The sequence below is a fragment of the Mustelus asterias genome, chromosome 16 (genome assembly GCF_964213995.1).
Source record: "Mustelus asterias chromosome 16, sMusAst1.hap1.1, whole genome shotgun sequence".
Classification (NCBI taxonomy): Eukaryota; Metazoa; Chordata; class Chondrichthyes; order Carcharhiniformes; family Triakidae; genus Mustelus; species Mustelus asterias.
In genome coordinates, this window is record NC_135816.1 from 58438666 (window position 1) to 58456865 (window position 18200).

The 18200-nt window shown below is 40.6% G+C and overlaps 1 protein-coding gene across 1 annotated transcript in view; it reads left to right on the forward strand.

The window, feature by feature from the left end:
• Nucleotides 1–18200, forward strand: part of ctnna1 (catenin (cadherin-associated protein), alpha 1) — a 172662-nt gene that overhangs the window by 143408 nt on the left and 11054 nt on the right. The window contains exons 14-16 of the mRNA XM_078231172.1: nucleotides 1887–1997; nucleotides 6742–6923; nucleotides 8673–8778. Coding sequence (XP_078087298.1) covers nucleotides 1887–1997; nucleotides 6742–6923; nucleotides 8673–8778 — 399 coding nt within the window. The remainder of the gene's footprint in view (nucleotides 1–1886; nucleotides 1998–6741; nucleotides 6924–8672; nucleotides 8779–18200) is intronic.

The window sequence follows — 18200 nt, forward strand, 5'->3', positions numbered from 1 at the left end:
GCATGTTGAGCCAAATGGCTTCCTTCTGTGCTGTCATTCTATGATCCTACAGTGTGCAGTAGGCGTATTCTTTCATTTTTTAAATAATGGTCAAAATGTAAGGAAATTGACCGTAATTATCTTTTTAGTCTTTTTATTTTGGGTATTGCTTATTAGCAGTCATTTTGGAAAAAACATTCTTGCATTGCTGTGTGCTTTTGTATGTTAAATCTTCTATTTGCGTGTTACCTGTTGTCTCAAAGCAATCAAAGCTATTGCCCCTAGAGTACTGATTGTTGGTATGAAAAGCTCAATGTGGTCAGTCAAGAATTTTGAGTGTTTTGAGGCAATCTTGATGGTATTTAACTGCAGCAAATAGAAATGTTAGGTATGTGAAATGTTGCTCCGGGTGATTATCACCACAGAGGTGAAGTGGTTGGCTGAAATTCAAATTAAAGTAGCTGAAGTGTATAACTGTGTTCAATGCAGCAATTAATTTATCCATGAAACTAATACATTTTCTGTTCTTTGCTGCAAAATTACCCCTTCCCCAGAGAAACAATATAACATCACAATTAGCCAAGCATTCATTACACTTTGAAATTTCACAGATGTAACTATGTGCGCGAGTTAGTGTTTAGAATGCAAAACGGTAATATTAATTACAAGTTAAGGGAGGCATTTTGCAATGTAAAAATGAAACTATTCACTTTAGGCGCAATGGATGATCGCAGCATAAGTAGCACCCATTTTGAAAAGTGTTCTCTTTTTCCTCCAGCTTCTGCTTATGTCACCAAATACAATACATGAACCCATGTAATTGCTCAATGCTACAAAATAACTTTTTTTCAAGTAATTGCTCTAAAATGTTTTTGATAGATTTAAAAGTAAAGTTGATTAATACAACTGAAAAATGGGGTTATCTCAAACATGATTTTTTTTCTGTGATTAATCTGTTAACAGTGCAAAAAATCGCAGAGACTTGAGTTGCTCTGAACCCAATTTGTGCTTAACATTCAGCCGTCTTTTGTGCTGGTTACACTAATATCAGAGGGATTACACCCTAAAAAACAGGACACTGAGCCCAAAAAAGCCAGGATTTTGATATTGATGGAGTTGTCTTTTTAAGGGTTATAAACTTGATGGTAGACTTTAAGTTGGGTTAAGGTGCACTGACAAAACCATACTACTGGTACTTAAAATGGCAAAGGCAGGAAGTTTTTGCCCCTGGTGTCTTCACCTTTAATCTTGACTTCAAAAGTATGACTTTGGCTAGATTATAAAATTATGTGTCTTTATGACATATCACAGCATCAATAATCATGCAACTGTGATTTTTCTTTCACTGGGTTATCGGATGCTGTTTTTGTGATCTTCTAATCCGCCTTCATTTTAAAATATTTAGTTTTTATGGCTCATTCTTTTTACTACATTGTGTGGACTGTTACAATGAAATGACTTGATGTTACAATCCTGTAATTTCATTATTTTGGGCAATAGCTTTTTCATTTGGATATGGAAGGTAATGTGTTTCTATAACAACTGAGACATTATATCCAGCATAAGGCAGCCTAATGTGCTTCCTCATTTGTTTATCTGTTGCGTATGAATTATAAGAAATTAGTGGACTCCTACAAATTGTGCAGTTGTAGGTTGATGTGCTGTTACTAGGGATAGCAGCTATTGTGTGCCCCAGTGTGACAATCTTTAACAGTGAAAAAGCCCATCACAGTGGTGCCTTCAGAAATTAACATTACTGCAGGTACTTGGGAGTTTTCAACAAAACGTGCCCCTATGTACTAATTTTAAAATATATTAGATGTTTAGTAGCATAAGAGGCCAGTGTGAATTTCTGTGCTCTCCCAGTGTCTAGATATTAATACTATCATTTGTTTTCCCTTCACTAGACTCCAGAAGAATTGGATGATTCTGACTTTGAAACTGAAGACTTTGATGCTCAAAGTAGAACCAGTGTCCAGACACAGGAAGATCAGCTTATTAATGGACAGAGTGCAAGGGTAAGAAGTTGCATATGTTTAGAACAAATTTACCTATATGTCAATGGTTAATGAATAAATTTACCTATGTCTATGCTTGATGCATAGCTCATCAATAAGTTACCTTGTGTTTATACTTGCAGCTTTCAAATACCAAAATATTGGCTGATGAAAGTGCTGCATTGTATACTTCATGGGGAGTAGCTGGCAACTGCACAAAGTCAGGCTAAAATTTTCTAAATATAAAATTCAGTGGTATGCTTGTGAAACTTGTATAGCTAATTGAAGCAAAAATATACAATCCTAAGGCGTGATGTTAGTAAATTACTTGTAACTTAACAGTTTCATGTAGACTTTTTTCAAAAATGAACTGTGCAAAATAAGGTGTTGAATACTATACTATACCTACTGGGAATTTTGTTTAAATGCAGCCAAAGCAGATGGAATGTCAGTGACAGCTGTTAGGATCCAAAGAATGAATTTGGGCAGTTTTAGTACAGTTCCCAATGGACAAGTCCACAGTGCTCAGCTGCTCTGATTTTTGGCACTAACTACCACTGTTGGAAAATGGCTGTTTTATAGTGTATGCAAAATGAAAATGTCATAAGTGTCTTGTTTCTGAAGCTGAGACTGAGGAATTTTATCCAAATAAGGGAAACATGTTGGTAGCATCAGCAGGACTTTGGCTTAAATATTTTGAGGCTAAATTGTTGGAGTGAAGAGCTGCTTTAAAACGTGGTTCTGTTCACTTCTGCACTTGTTGCTGCTAAAATTTATTTTCTGTGCTAAAATTACTTACTACTAGCCTAAATAGAAAAAACCCTAGCACCTCCAGTTTTACCCCAGTTCTTTCACTGCATTCACATATTACTACCCATTATTAGAAATCATATAAAGGCAAAACAATTGCTACATGTATGCTATATGTGCATGCTATATGTGCATGCAGTGATGTACCCACGTACCTAGCTGCATCTATTGTTTGTAAATCTAAAAAAATGTTTATTTTTAGAAGTCAAGCTTTGTGGACAGTGTGAATGAATGCAGGGAGCATTCCCACTCTGCCTGGCAGCAGCTGGCATTGTAAACTTTGGAAACTGCTGGATTGTGCAACATTGAACCATTTACAGTATTAAATGGGAGTCAAAATGTATTCACTCAACTTTTATTTGCTGAAAATGGGTATGAGTGGAATATAGAAAAGCAGTCAGTCGTAACAACTGAATAGTTACGCAAATGAAAGTATTGAATAGACTTGCATTGCTCTGTCTTAACAAATATTAAATTAGGATAGCAGTTTCGATCTTAGCTTCTATGATGTATTATTTCAAGAATAATTTTTGAGGAATTTCTTTGTGATTGATTGAGAATGATACTACAGAGTTGGTGTAGCAATTGTGTGCTGGATGTTAAATTAGGTTGAAAGTAACTCAATATCAATGCGAAAAAATCCTTGCAGAAAATACCATTCCAAGTTGCCGTTTGTTAATGAGACCTGAGAAGGGGACATAATTCAATGAAATAAAGTAAGCTAAACATATAGTTTCAAGATAAAACTGAGTCGTCATACTTTTAGAAAAACACTAAGTAGCTGATGAATAGGTTGTAGACAGGAGCATAAATTAGCTAGTGTTAACTAGTGGTAATTTAATCTTCATTGAATTGTCTGCTCAAAAGCCAGGACCACTGCTGGAGAAATGAATATTTTCTCACATTACTACTGGACATTTCAAATAATCTTGGATTAGTTTGGGTTAATGTCTACACTGCCTTAACACTACCTAGATTACAAACTCAAAAACAAACCCTATTACATGATGCAAAATCTCTCTTGCATCAAACTCCTTCCAGTCTCCTAAAGTGAATTTGCCAATTCATTTGAAATGTTGATGCTATGTTCTTTTCCATTAGGAATTAGACTAAATGTATTCTTTGTAATTCTTGCCAGCCTTCAATGAGGAAGTTGGTTTTATTGTTATACAGGAAAGGTGCAATCACTATGCTGGGGGTATACTACAGGTCACCCAACAGCCCACGGGAAGTGGAGGAACGGATATGTCAGGAGAGTCTGGATATGTGCAGAAAAAATAGGGTTGTTGTAGTGAGAGATTTCAATTTCCCTGGTATAGACTGGAAAGTGCTTAGGGCTGGGGGTCTGGACGGGGAGGAATTTGTAAAATGCGTACTGGAAGGTTCTTTGGAACAGTATGCAGATAGCCCAACTAGAGAGGGGGCTATACTGGATCTAGTTCTGGGAAATGAGCCCGATCAGGTCGTCAAAGTTTCGGTAGGGGAACATATGGCAAATAGTGACCACAACTCTGTTAACTTTAGGATAGTAATGGACAAGGACAAGTGTTGTCCTAAGGGTAGGGTGCTAAATTGGGGGAAGGCTAACTATAGCCAGATTAGGCAGGAATTGGTGGCCGTTGATTGGGAGAGGCTGTTCGAGGGTAAGTCCACGTCTGGCATGTGGGAGTCTTTTAAGGAACAGTTGATAAGGCTGCAGGACAGGCATGTGCCTGTAGAAAGGAAGGATAGGAAAGATAGGATTCGAGAGCCGTGGATATCCAGGGAAATTGAGGATCTGATCAAAAAGAAAAGAGGCGTACGTTAAGTCCAGGCAACTGAAAACAGATGGAGCTCTGGAGGAATACAGAGAGAGTAGGAAAGAACTCAAACGGGGAGTTAGAAGGGCAAAAAGAAGTCACGAAATGTTCTTGGCAGATAGGATTAAGGAGAATCCTAAGGCATTTTATTCATATGTTAGGAACAAAAGAGTTGTCAGGGAAAAAATCGGACCTCTCGGGGATAAAGGAGGGGAATTATGCTTAGAACCCAAGGGAATAGGGGAGATCTTAAATGAATACTTTGCATCGGTATTCACAAAGGAGAGGGACTTGTTGACTGGGAGTGTCTCAGAGGGAGGTGTTGACCCGTTAGAGAGAATCTCCATTACAAGGGAGGAAGTGTTAGGTTTTTTAGGTAACATTAAAACTGACAAATCCCCAGGGCCTGATGGCATCTATCCTAGACTGCTCAGGGAGACAAGAGATGTAATTGCTGGGGCTCTGACGGAAATCTTTGTCTCTTCGTTGGACACAGGTGAGGTCCCTGAGGATTGGAGGATAGCAAATGTGGTACCGTTATTTAAGAAGGGTAGCAGGATAACCCGGGTAATTATAGGCCAGTGAGCTTGACGTCCGTGGTAGGGAAGTTGTTGGAGAGGATTCTTAGAGACAGGATGTATGCGCATTTAGAACGGAACAATCATTAGTGACAAGACAGCATGGTTTTGTAAGAGGGAGGTCGTGCCTTACAAATTTGGTGGAGTTTTTTGAGGAAGTGACAAAAACGGTTGATGAAGGAAGGGCCATGGATGTCGTCTATATGGGTTTCAGTAAGGCATTTGACAAAGTCCCTCATGGCAGGTTGGTTAAGAAGGTTAAGGCTCATGGGATACAAGGAGAGGTGGCTAGATAGGTAGAAAACTGGCTTGGCCACAGGAGACAGAGGGTAGCAGTCGAAGGGTCTTTTTCCGGCTGGAGGTCTGTGACCAGTGGTGTTCCACAGGGTTCTGTACTGGGACCTCTGCTGTTTGTGATATATATATATAAATGATTTGGAAGAAGATGTAACTGGTGTTATCAGCAAGTTTGCGGATGACACGAAAATAGCTGGACTTGCGGATAGCGATGAACATTGTCGGACAATACAGCAGGATATAGATAGGCTGGAAAATTGGGCGGAGAAATGGCAGATGGAATTTAATCCAGATAAATGCGAAGTGATGCATTTTGGTAGAACTAATGTAAGGGGGAGTTATACAATAAATGGCAGAACCATAAAGAGCATAGAGACACAGGGACCGAGGTGTGCAAGTCCACAAATCCTTGAAGGTGGCAGCACAGGTGGTGAAGAAGGCATACGGTATGCTTGCCTTTATAGGACGGGGTATAGAGTATAAAAGCTGGAGTCTGATGTTGCAGCTGTATAGAACGCTGGTTAGGCCACATTTGGGGTACTGCGTCCAGTCTGGTCGCCGCACTACCAGAAGGACATGGAGGCTTTAGAGAGTGCAGAGAAGGTTTACCAGTATATTGCCTGGTATGGAGGGTCTTAGCTATGAGGAGAGATTGGGTAAACTGGGCTTGTTCTCCCTGGAAAGATGGAGAACGGGGGGAGACCTAATAGAGGTGTATAAAATTATGAAGGGTATAGATAGGGTGAACAATGGGAAGCTTTTTCCCAGGTTGGAGGTGACGATCACGAGGGGTCACGGGCTCAAGGTGAGAGGGGCGAGGTATAACTCTGATATCAGAGGGACACATTTTACACAGAGTGGTGGGGGCCTGGAATGCGCTGCCAAGTAGGGTGGTGGAGGCAGACACGCTGGCATCGTTTAAGACTTACCTGGATAGTCACATGAGCAGTCTGGGAATGGGGGGACACAAACGAATGGTCTAGTTGGACCAATGAGCGGCACAGGCTTGGAGGGCCGAAGGGCCTGTTTCCTGTGCTGTACTGTTCTTTATGGAAGTTAATAATACAAGTACTAATGCAATTCACAGTGGCAATTGGAATGAATAAAATGAATTAAGTCATTAAATCGTTTCTAAAACTTCAACTTTTTTCTTCAAAAAGCAGACTAGCAGTTTTCATACATCCTCGTTTCATGTGTGCCTTAGTTAATTTCTTGTAATAGTTGGGCAATCTTCGCCTCTTAATTATAGATCTTTTCTAGCAGATTGTCCTTGTTTTCCAGGCTATTATGGCTCAGCTTCCACAGGAACAAAAAGCAAAGATTGCTGAACAGGTAGCCAGCTTTGAGGAGGAGAAGATCAAACTGGATGCTGAAGTTTCTAAATGGGATGATAGTGGAAATGATATTATTGTCCTAGCCAAGCAGATGTGCATGATCATGATGGAGATGACAGACTTCACCAGGTGTGCAGTTCATTTTTATTTGTAACTCTGAGCTCAATGAGGTATTTGGCTAATGTTGCGGTTCATTATCAATAGACCTGCATGCTAACATAAGCATTATTATGTAAAACATGCTTTACATTAGAAAATTGGTATTCTTATATTAATTTTTACATTCTCTAAGTAATTTGCAACCAGATTTCAATCATCTCATGGCCCTGTTGACAATTTAGTGATGGTTTCATTTAGGGGGTGCAGGAGCAGAAGGGCATGTAGGTATATGTGCACAAATCATTAAGGTGCTATGATAGGTTACAAAAGCAGTTAATAAGACGTATGGGAACCTGGGCCTCTAAGTAAAAATACAAAAGGAAGGAAGAACTTGGTGAACCTTTCAAAACATTGCTTCAACACCAACTGGAATATCATGTCTCATTGTGGGCACTGCAATTTAGGAATGATGTGCATTGGTGAGGGTGCAAAATGATTTACAAGAGTACTTTCAGAGATGAGGGTTGTTGCAAGAATATGTTGGAGAAACTGGGCTCTTGTAGAAAAGAAAGCCAAGAGAAGATTTGAAGAGTATGATGGAGGCTAATTCAATTGTGACTTTCAAATTGGATAATTACCTGATGCTAATAAAAGTAAAACATAAATGTAAAAAAAGAGTCTTTTCCATTTACTGACCACGTAGGTTCTCATCACTTTCAATCCCACATTCTCATAGAAATCATAGAAACCCTACAGTGCAGAAGGAGGCCATTCGGCCCATCAAGTCTGCACCGACCACAATCCCACCCAGGCCCTACCCCCACATATTTACCCGCTAATCCCTCTAACCTACACATCTCAGGACTCTAAGGGGCAATTTTTAACCTGGCCAATCAACCTAACCCGCACATCTTTGGACTGTGGGAGGAAACCGGAGCACCCGGAGGAAACCCACGCAGACACGAGGAGAATGTGCAAACTCCACACAGACAGTGACCTGAGCCGGGAATCGAACCCTGGAGCTGTGAAGCAGCAGTGCTGCTTTCTTTCATTCTAACCATAATTAAACTGATATTTGAATGGAACAATGCAAGTTTATGGGATGAGGCAAGAGAATGGCACTGGGTGAATTGTCATTCAGAGAGCTGGTGCAGACTCAACGGGCAGAATAGCTTCCTTGTGCACTGTAACAATTCTGTGATTTTGTGCACTTTTGTTCATGGATATATGCTTTTCTCAAATTATATACGAGTTACAATTCCTTGTTCCAAAAGGATAAGGATGGCACAGTGGTGAGCACTGCTGCCTCACAGTGCCAGGGACCTGGGTTCAGTTCCAGCCTTGGGTGGCTGTCTGTGTGGAGTTTATATGTTCTCCCCATGTCTGCGTGGGTTTCTTATGGGTGCTCCGGTTTCCTCCTACAGTCCAAACATGTGCAAGTTAAGTGGATTGGCCATGCTAAATTGTCCCTTAATATCCAAAGATGTGTAGGTTAGGTGAATTAGCCTTGGTAAATGTGCAGGGCTACGGGGATAGGATGGAGGGGAGGGCCTAGGTGGGATGCTCTTTCAGAGAGTCGGTGTAGACTCAATGGGCTGGAAGGCCTCTTTCTGCACTGGAGGGATTATATGAATAATCATCTGGAAAAAAAAACAGAGAGGAACACAGGAGAATGGAGATAACGGAGTTGCTTAAGCAGAACCAGCACAGCCCGATAGGCCAAATAGCCGCCTTCTGTGTTGCGAACAATTTTTGATTCTAAGATGGTTTCTTTTGCAGAGGAAAGGGCCCACTAAAGAATACATCAGATGTAATCAGTGCAGCCAAAAAAATTGCTGAAGCAGGATCAAGAATGGATAAACTTGGACGCACTATTGCTGATCATGTAAGTCCTGCAGCAGAGGCAGTGCTAATGTGTTAAGTAGTATTGATAGTAGGACTGTGCAGTGTGAAGGTGAGTGGCTTCTCTTTTGTTTTCACAGCCATGGTGCATTCTTTCTCTGCCTTTGGCTGTGGCCTCTTTCTTTTTTGCCCTTCAACACAGGTGCCATCCCCTAAATGAACACGGGGGGGTCGAGATGGTGATACAAGCCAGGGAGGTCATAAAGAACAGCGGTTGCAGCAACTGTGCCTGCCTGGCACCCCGCCCAGGGCAACTGGAGTCTCAGACAAGGCAGAGCGGAGGAACATTTCTTGACATCACAGCACGTCTTGACATCACAGCCATCCTGAATTCCGGTGGGGGGGGGGGGGGGGGGGGGGGGGCGGGCGGAGGGGACACAAGAGTATGAGAGGTCAGAGATTCAAAATAATTGGCAACGGCGATATGAAAGAGAAGTTTTTCACGCAGCAGATGATTGGGGTCTGGAATGCACTGCCTGAATGGGGGCAGACTCAATCGAAGCATTCTAACCATAATTAAACTGATATTTGAATGGAACAATGCAGGTTTATGGGATGAGGCAAGAGAATGGCACTGGGTGAATTGTCATTCAGAGAGCTGGTGCAGACTCAATGGGAAGAATAGCTTCCTTGTGCACTGTAACAATTCTGTGATTTTGTGCACTTTTGTTCATGGATATATGCTTTTCTCAAATTATATATGTATAACTGCTAGTGTGGAAATATTAGACTTCTTGAGAAGTAGCTTGTGAAATATTGACTGCCTTAGTACTGGCCTTTCTATTACAGTAACATATGCTTTGGTTCACACATACAAAGGGGTTCGGCTTGATTTGTTACTGCAGCTCAGGAATGTAGATGCTAAGTTTAAATTAATCAGTTTCACACATCTAAATTTCAGTTATCCTGATGATTAAGAATTTATCGCCTTTTGTTCTCCCTAGTTCATCTGAACTGATCAGAGGGGTTCTCTGAATGCTCAGCAATAAACTGTCATGTAATATTTGGGGTCTTTGTGCGGTCCAGTTTACATTGTAGTTGAGCACATCAAATGGATTACCAGGCTTATGTTCATTTACTGTTTACTGGTTAATCTATTTAGCAGATAACAGCCTAAAGTCTTGATGCTACAATCTTCTGAAGTCAAGTCAAGGAGGGTCATGAGATGAAACGGGTAGCCAAAATACAGTAAATGAATTTTTGTTTGGTTCTTTGGCTTGGCACAAATTATTTGTGTATTGGGGTCATGGGGAGTGAGCAGTTGTCTTTTTAGGTATATTCCAAAGTGCTTAGCGCAAGAAAATTAACTGGTTCAAAGCACAAAACTTAGGTTCCAAAATACTGATTGTATCAAGCTCGTCTGATAATTATTCTCTATTAAACAGCAATAGAGTGAGAATACGATGTTAACTATGAGAGAGAGGAACACAGAGGGAAATGTATTCCAGCTCATTTATGATTAGGTGTTCTCTTCAAAATGATTTTGCTTGCTAACTGGATAAATTGATTGGGATCAAACTAAAGAAATGGAAAATTTATTATCTGTGAAACTCTTCACTTTCCACAAAGGATGAGGCAGTTATGAGCTGATAGGTTGCAATATGAACAGTGCATTTCCTTCTAAACCTTTCTCCCCTGCATGTTTATCGAGCTTCCTGTTAAATGCATCTGTGCTATTTGCCTCAAGTGCTCTTGTGGTAATTATTCAACTTTTTTCAAGAAAAGACATTTCTCCAAAATTTGCTATCAGATTTGGTGATAATTTTCTGTTGATGACTTCTAACTGTGGGCTCCCTGGCAAGTAGAAGCATGTTCTCTATGTCTACACTATCAATCCTTTTCATAATTTTAAAGACCTCCCTTGGCTCACCCTCGGCCTTCCCTTTTCAGGAGAAAAGGTACCCAGCTGTTTAGTATTTCCTGATATGTATATCTTCTCAGATCTGATATCATCCATGTGTTTTTTTTGTTGCAAGTTCTCCAATGTCTGTACATTTTTATAATAGAGCTGTGCATAGGATCTAAATTTGTTCTAATCTTCGATATAAGTTTTACATAACTTCTCTACTTTTCAATTCTGTCTCTCTAAGAATGAAGCCCATCACTTTTTTTAAGTGTTATTAACTTGTGTCATTGTTATTCTCTGTACCAAAATTCGCCACCGCTTTATATTTTTACAATACTTTATTTTTAAATCATTTTTTGAAAGAACAGTATTTTATTTCTTTTGCAATCTAGGATGCTGCAGCTTCAACTATTAGTAATTAGGATTGCAAGTGAACTGAAAGATGCAAATGTGCTCTGATAGGTATTTAAATACTTTTTGCAGCATTTTGCAATGTCACTGTAGGGTTTGATGTCAAAAATGATTTAATACTGGCTGCACATCACTACTTAAAACAGTTCAACCAGACGGCAACATAGACCCATAAAATTTCACTTAAGTTTTAGCACTCTTTAACACAGACACTGGCATACCCATGCAGAGACATGGGCATGCCAAAAAGTGCACCACCTGATATTTATTCAAGTTAATACAAATAGTTTTCTAAAGGTATTCCAATTTACAGAATAGCAATAAACTCAAATGGGAACCAACAATTCAGACTTTGTATGTTTGTGTTTGTGTCCAAAAATGGAAGCTTCATTATACAAAATCGCAATTATTCTTGGTCAAAACTTAGATTTAAAAGCTTCTGTGTTATGGCACAGCTGATTTGATGCATCATTGCAAATATGCATACTGTATCTTCAAGCAAACAGTTTTGCAACAAACTGACACATAGTGTTAACACCGATTGAAAAGTGCTTGCACATTAAGTTCGCACAGATGTAAAAAGTGAAAATGGCTTTCCATTGTACAGCTTGAATCTCACACGGTAAAATAGGCTTTCTCAGTGCTGGCAAATAATGACCACGTTTTATTGATTCCTACTTCACCACTTGACAATCTGTCAATTTCATCTGATTTTTAAACAATCATTCGACTGTACAAACTGTCTTTTTTATTTAATCTATATTATTACACATTATTTTGAAGTTTAGATTGCAAATTATTTCTCCATCTCCACTATTTTTAGGTCAAATGTCAACACCTACCCAAATTTTGTTCAATGCTGATATCCATTGAACCTAACATTAATAGGTTCTAATGCTAAAATTATTGGACAAACTTGAACTCTAATCAGTTCTAGCTATGAAACTGAATACATTGGACAGTTTGCTGCCTCTTTAGTTTGGGAAGCTGACAATGAAAGTTTTTGTTGTTCTTTCACAGGATGTGGCCATCGCTGGCTAAGCCAGCATTTGTTGCCCATCCATGCTTCACCATGAGAAGATGGTGATGACCTGCCTTCTTGAAACTCTGCAATCGATGTGGTGTAAGCACATTCAGAGTCGTGTTAGAATGTTTCAGGATTTTGATCCAGCGACATTGCAGGAACAGCGATATATTTCTAAGTCACGATGGTGTGGCTTGGAGGGGAACTTGCAGGTGGTGGTGTTCCTATGCATCTGCTGCCCTTGTCCGTCTCAGTGGTGGAAGTCATAGGTTTGAAAGGAGCTGTTGAAGGAGGCTTGATGAGATGTTGCAGTGCATCTTACATATGGTACATACTGCTGCCACTATGGGTCAGTGGTGGAGGAAATGAATGTTTAAGGTGATGGATGGGATACCAATCAAGCAGGCTGGATGGTATTGAACATCTTGAGAGTTGTAGAACTGCACTCATCCAAGCAAGTGGAGAGCATTCCATCACATTCCTGCCTTATCAAAAGGCTTTGAGGAAGTGAATTACTTGCCACAGAATTCTCAGCCTCTGATCTCTTGTAACTACAGTATTTAAATGGCTTGTTCCATTTAGTTTCTGGTCAATGCTAATTCCCAAGATAAATCTGAGAGGCCACGTAATGTGTAGAATACTAATCTATATTCAGAAATCCCAGTTGATCAATTTTGGATCATATTTGCTTAGTACTGTACTTAACCGATAAGTCTCATTAGCTAGGCTTCCATCGGCATTATGCTGTATCTTTTCAAAATAAATAAGTAGCCTGCAAGTTTACCTGACCTTGTATAATTAATTATCTTATCCCATTTCTTAAAAAATTGCAAAAGTTACACCTGATACTGTCGGTGCCAGTTCTCTAGGACAGACATTGACCCCTGCTGCTGATCAAGGTAGTGTTTGATATTTTCCCAGAAGGTGAACAACTCTTCACCTCCTATCAATTGTTATATAAGTGAGGGGAGGACACTTGCTTTATACTTGTGTTCCGCCAAGTATATAGTTCAGGAACCTGTTGACTGATTAGTGGATTTTGCCAAATGTATTTAAATGAACCAAGACAATATAATTCTGCCTCCAGGTTTCCCAATCAGGAAGGATAGACAGGCAAGATTATGTGCCTGATCTTTCAAAGTGAGAGATTCTAATTCAAGAAATGGCTCAATAACACTTGAACTTTTGAGGCTGCAGCAAACACAAGGAAGGCTGTTCCCATGTCCCACTCTTTCCTGGAGGTCCTTCTGCCAGATCTAAGGAGCTGCAAAAAGGTGGAAGGAGAAGGATAAATACTCCAACCAATCATGTGACCAACCATTGGGAGGCACTTTATCTGCTACTGGCGTTGTGTGCCTAGCTCCTCCACTGAGAAAGAAGTCTTGCTCTTTAGAGCTATAGATGTGAACTGCCATGGGGAGCCTGATCCTCTTGAGGCTCAGACATGTTTAGAGAGTTGATCCACTCTCAACTGGTAAAATAAGTTTCATCCTCTTCCAGCTGGATCGTTGCTGTCTATTTCCATTGTCCTGTGGTGGGTCATATGGCTGAGGCAAAGGCAAAAGATTCTACCACTGGTATTGCTTGAATGAAGTGCCTTCCAAGAGGTTGGAAATTACCAGTCATGCAGTGATGACATTTGTCCAAAGAGATGCTTTGAATAATGAGCTTTCATCTGGCCATGACTGGAGCTCTTTAGTTTCATTGATCAAAGCAATACCATCTTGTCAGTTTCAACTGAATAAACTTATATCAAGTTACTGACAGATCAGAAAACGGTGCCCTGGCTGAAAAATCTGGAACTGAGGGTTAAAATAGTATGTAATTCACATTTTTAAGATCTTAATTTGTGTCTCAACAGATCTGAGGCCTTCAGTCTTGATTGGTAAAATCCAGAGGGGGTAGAATGATTTCAAGGACCTTGCCCAATGTCACTTTTAGGATATTTAACTTTCTGCGCACTCACAAACCCACCATCCCTGTGCCTGGGGAAATTCTCTCTCTTTCCTGCATTTCCCTGCCCTCCAATAATTTCTGTAGCTTAGATTACAGGTAGAGTAACACTGCAAAGAAGAAGTTTGAAATTCCCAGTCAGTAGAGACTTCCTCTTTTCCTTTTACCCTTGCCTGTGCGAATGGAGGCTATGACCGTAATTTGCTGCTTGCCATTTTTCCGCAAATTGATAGTTTACCTTAAAGCCATTTGGCTGAAGCTGGTAAAAATCAGCCAGTTCATTCTGCATTAAAAGCATCATTGGTCATGTCTCCAGATAAAATGGTCAATTTTAACCCTACCCACGCTGAGTATGGTGTTGAGCAGAAGCTGCTGCACTCGCACCTCCCTTCCACCCCCTCAACAATTTGAACAATTAGGTTTGTAGGAACGTGTTGACTGCTGCCTCATAAATATTGAAATATCAAGTTCAATAATTTGTTTGTGACTGAAATCAGCTTTAAATTTGGTCACTATATGTATTGTTTCATTAGTAATGTACCTGAAATGTGTATCGCTGTGTACAAAGGTCACAGGATGCATGGATTAAGGTTAGTAATATTGATGTTTCCTACTGAAGCCATTTCTTGTTTTTATTTGATTAATTAACTTGCTTCTGTCAGCAGAGTACGATGCATATGGAATTTTAAATATATCTGACTACTGTAATTGACAGCTGATAGACCTTATCCATCCAGAGCTAGGAAGCAAAAAATGTTTTGCCTCTTGGGTTCCAGAAATGTCTATTATAATATTTAATGTTGATTTTACATTAAATGATTATCAGATCATTTAAATCATTGTATAACTGATGCCATAAATACTTCATTTATAGCGGTAGGCATGGACTTAAGGTTTGGTATCGACTTTTCTACATTACTTTTTGGAAGGCATAGAAGTACTTAGAATAAGGCTAATTGTTGGGGAAGTATACATTTTGGGGGGGAAGAAAAACTTTATTATTGCATGTTCGTGTTTGCTTTCCAGTTGGTCCAGCAGTCAGCAATTCAATTGCAGTACCAGAATGCTAAAGCATGGTATCCATTATTGATGGGTGGGGGCAACAATGGATACAGAAAGACAGGGCAACATTCGAATGAGGCAAGCTTTCAACCAATATCTGAAATAATAGAATGTTCTTATCTATCCAGGATCTAAAGGTAGGAAATCCAAAGTCTCGATCAAAGCCCCACAGTCCCTGTGAACACCCCCAGTAGCGGGTCCTGCACATGTACGCACGCACTTGTATACAAACATCCATGCAGATTTTTTTTGTGTTCACATAGTCAAAGCAGAAAATATTCATGTTTATGTAACTGCAGCATGAGTGTTAAGTTTAAGTGTGTTCAAGAAAGTTTCCTCAGGCAGTATGTGGAGGATCCTACTTGAGAAAGGTCAAAACTTGACCTACTCTTGGGAAATAGGCAGGGCAAGTGACTGAGATGATGGTGGAGGACCACTTTGGGAGCAGTGACCATAGTTCTATTAATTTTAAAATAGTTATGAAAAGTGCCAAACTGGTCCACAGGTGCAAGTTCTAAATTGGGGCAAGGCGAATTTTGATGGAATTAGACAGGAGCTTGCAAGGGTTGATTAGAGTAACTTGTTTGAGGGCAAAGGGATCTCCGACAAGTTGGGAGGCCTTTAAAAGTGAAATAGCTAGAGTTCAGGATCTATATGTTCCTGTTGGGGTGAAAAGCAAGACTGGCAGTGAATCCTGGATGACAAAACATATTGAGCTTTTGGCCAGGAAATAGAAGGAAGCATGGCTCAGGTACAAGCAGCTGGAATCAAGGGATTCGCTGGAGGTGCTACAGGAGTATACTTGAAGGAAATTAGGGCAAAAAGGAGGTACGAGGTAGCTTTGGCTGAGAGGATTAAGGTGAATCCAAAGGGATTCTTTAAGAATATCAAGGGAAAAAGAATAACTACAGAGGATAATAGGACCCCTCGAAGACCAAAGTGGACACGTGTGGAACTGCAGGAGATGGGCAAGGTTCTCAATGAATATTTTTCCTTGTGTTTACCGTGGCGAAAGACATGAGAAAGTCAGTGGCGATATATTGGGAACAGTTTGCATTACAGTAGAGGAGGTGATAGACGTATTAAAATGTATGAAGGAGGATAATTCTCCTGGCCCTGACCAGGCATACCCAAGAACACTGCATGAGGTTAGATAAGAAATTACAGGAGCCCTGGCTGAGATATTTGCATCATCATTAGCCATGGGTGAGTACCAGAAGACTGGAGGGTAGAAAATGTTGTGCCCTTATTTAAGAAGGGCTGCAAAAGAAAAACCTGGGAATGATAGACTTGTAAGCCTAACATCTGTGGTGGGTAAGTTATTAGAGAGGATTCTAAGGGATAAGATATTCAGGCATTTGGAAAGACAGGGTTTGATTAGCATTAGTCAGCATGGCTTTATCCATGGGAGATCAGGCCTCACAAATTTGTTAGAATTTGCACACTCTCCAGTTTAATAACATCTTTCCTTTAGCAAGGCGACCAAAACTGGTTGGCACGGTAGCACAGTGGTTAGCACTGCTGCTTCACAGCTCCAGGGACCTGGGTTCGATTCCCGGCTCAGGTCACTGACTGTGTGGAGTTTGTACATTCTCCTCGTGTCTGCGTGGGTTTCCTCCGGGTGCTCCGGTTTCCTCCCACAGTACAAAGATGTGCGGGTTAGGTTGATTGGCCATGCTAAAAATTGCCCCTTAGTGTCCTGAGATGCGTAGGTTAGAGGGTAAAATATGTAGGGATATGGGGGTAGGGCCTGGGTGGGATTGTGGTCGGTGCAGACTTGATGGGCCGAATGGCCTCCTTCTGCACTGTAGGGTTTCTATGATTCTAAAACAACGCAATACTCCAGGTGTGGTCTCACCAACGTCCTGTACAACTGAAACATAACTTCCCAACTTCTATACTCAATGCCCTGACTGATGAAGGCCAGTATGACAAGAACCTTCTTCACTGCCCTATCTACCTGTGACTCCATCTTTAGAGAACTGTGCACCTGAACTCCAAGGGCCCTCTGTTCCACGATAATCCGAGGTCCTACCATTCACCATGAAAGTCCTACCTTAATTTGACTTTAGAGTTCGTTGATAAAGTGACCAGGAATGTTGATGAGGGCAGGGCAGTAGATGTAGTCTCTATAGACTTCAGTAAAGCCTTTGATAAAGTTCCACATGGTAGGCAGCTCTGGAAGGTTAAATCACATGGAATCCAGGGAGAGCTAGCAATTTGGATATAAAATTGGCTTGATGGTAGGACTCCACAACTTGCCAGGACTTGAGGGACTGAGTTATAGGGAGAGATTGGACAGGATAGGATTTGGGTTCATGTCACACTATTTGTAACTCCCACAGTTGCGTGGACCTGCAGAGTTTCACTGGCTGTCTTGTCTGGAGACAATACACATCTTTTTAGCCTGTCTTGATGCTCTCTCCACTCACATTGTTTTGTTTCTTAAAGACTTGATTAGTTGTAAGTATTCGCATTCCAACCATTATTCATGTAAATTGAGTCTGTGTCTTTATATGCTCTGTTTGTGAACAGAATTCCCACTCACCTGAAGAAGGAGCTTAGAGCTCCGAAAGCTTGTGTGGCTTTTGCTACCAAATAAACCTGTTGGACTTTAACCTGGTGTTGTTAAACTTCTTGATGGTAGGAAGCAGAGGGTACTGGTGGAAGGATACTTGTCGGACTGGAGGCCTGTGACTAGTGGCGTGCCTCGGCTCAGTGCTGGGCCCATTGCTGTTTGTTATCTATATCAACCATTTGGATAAGAATGTCCAAGGCATGATCAGTAAGTTTGCAGATGACACTAAAATAGGTAGTATTGTAGACAGTGAGCAAGGTGATGAAAAATTGCAGCAGGATCTTGATCAGCTGGGGAAGTGGGCTGAGAAATGGCAAATGGAGTTCAATACAGATAAGTGTGAGCCATTGCATTTTGGAAAGTCAAATCAAGGTAGGACTTTCATGGTGGATGGTAGGACCTCAGGATTATCGTGGAACAGAGGGACCTTGGAGTTCAGGTGCACAGTTCTCTAAAGGTGGAGTCACAGGTAGATAGGGCAGTGAAGAAGGCTTTTGTCATGCTGGCCTTCAGTCAGGGCATTGAGTATAG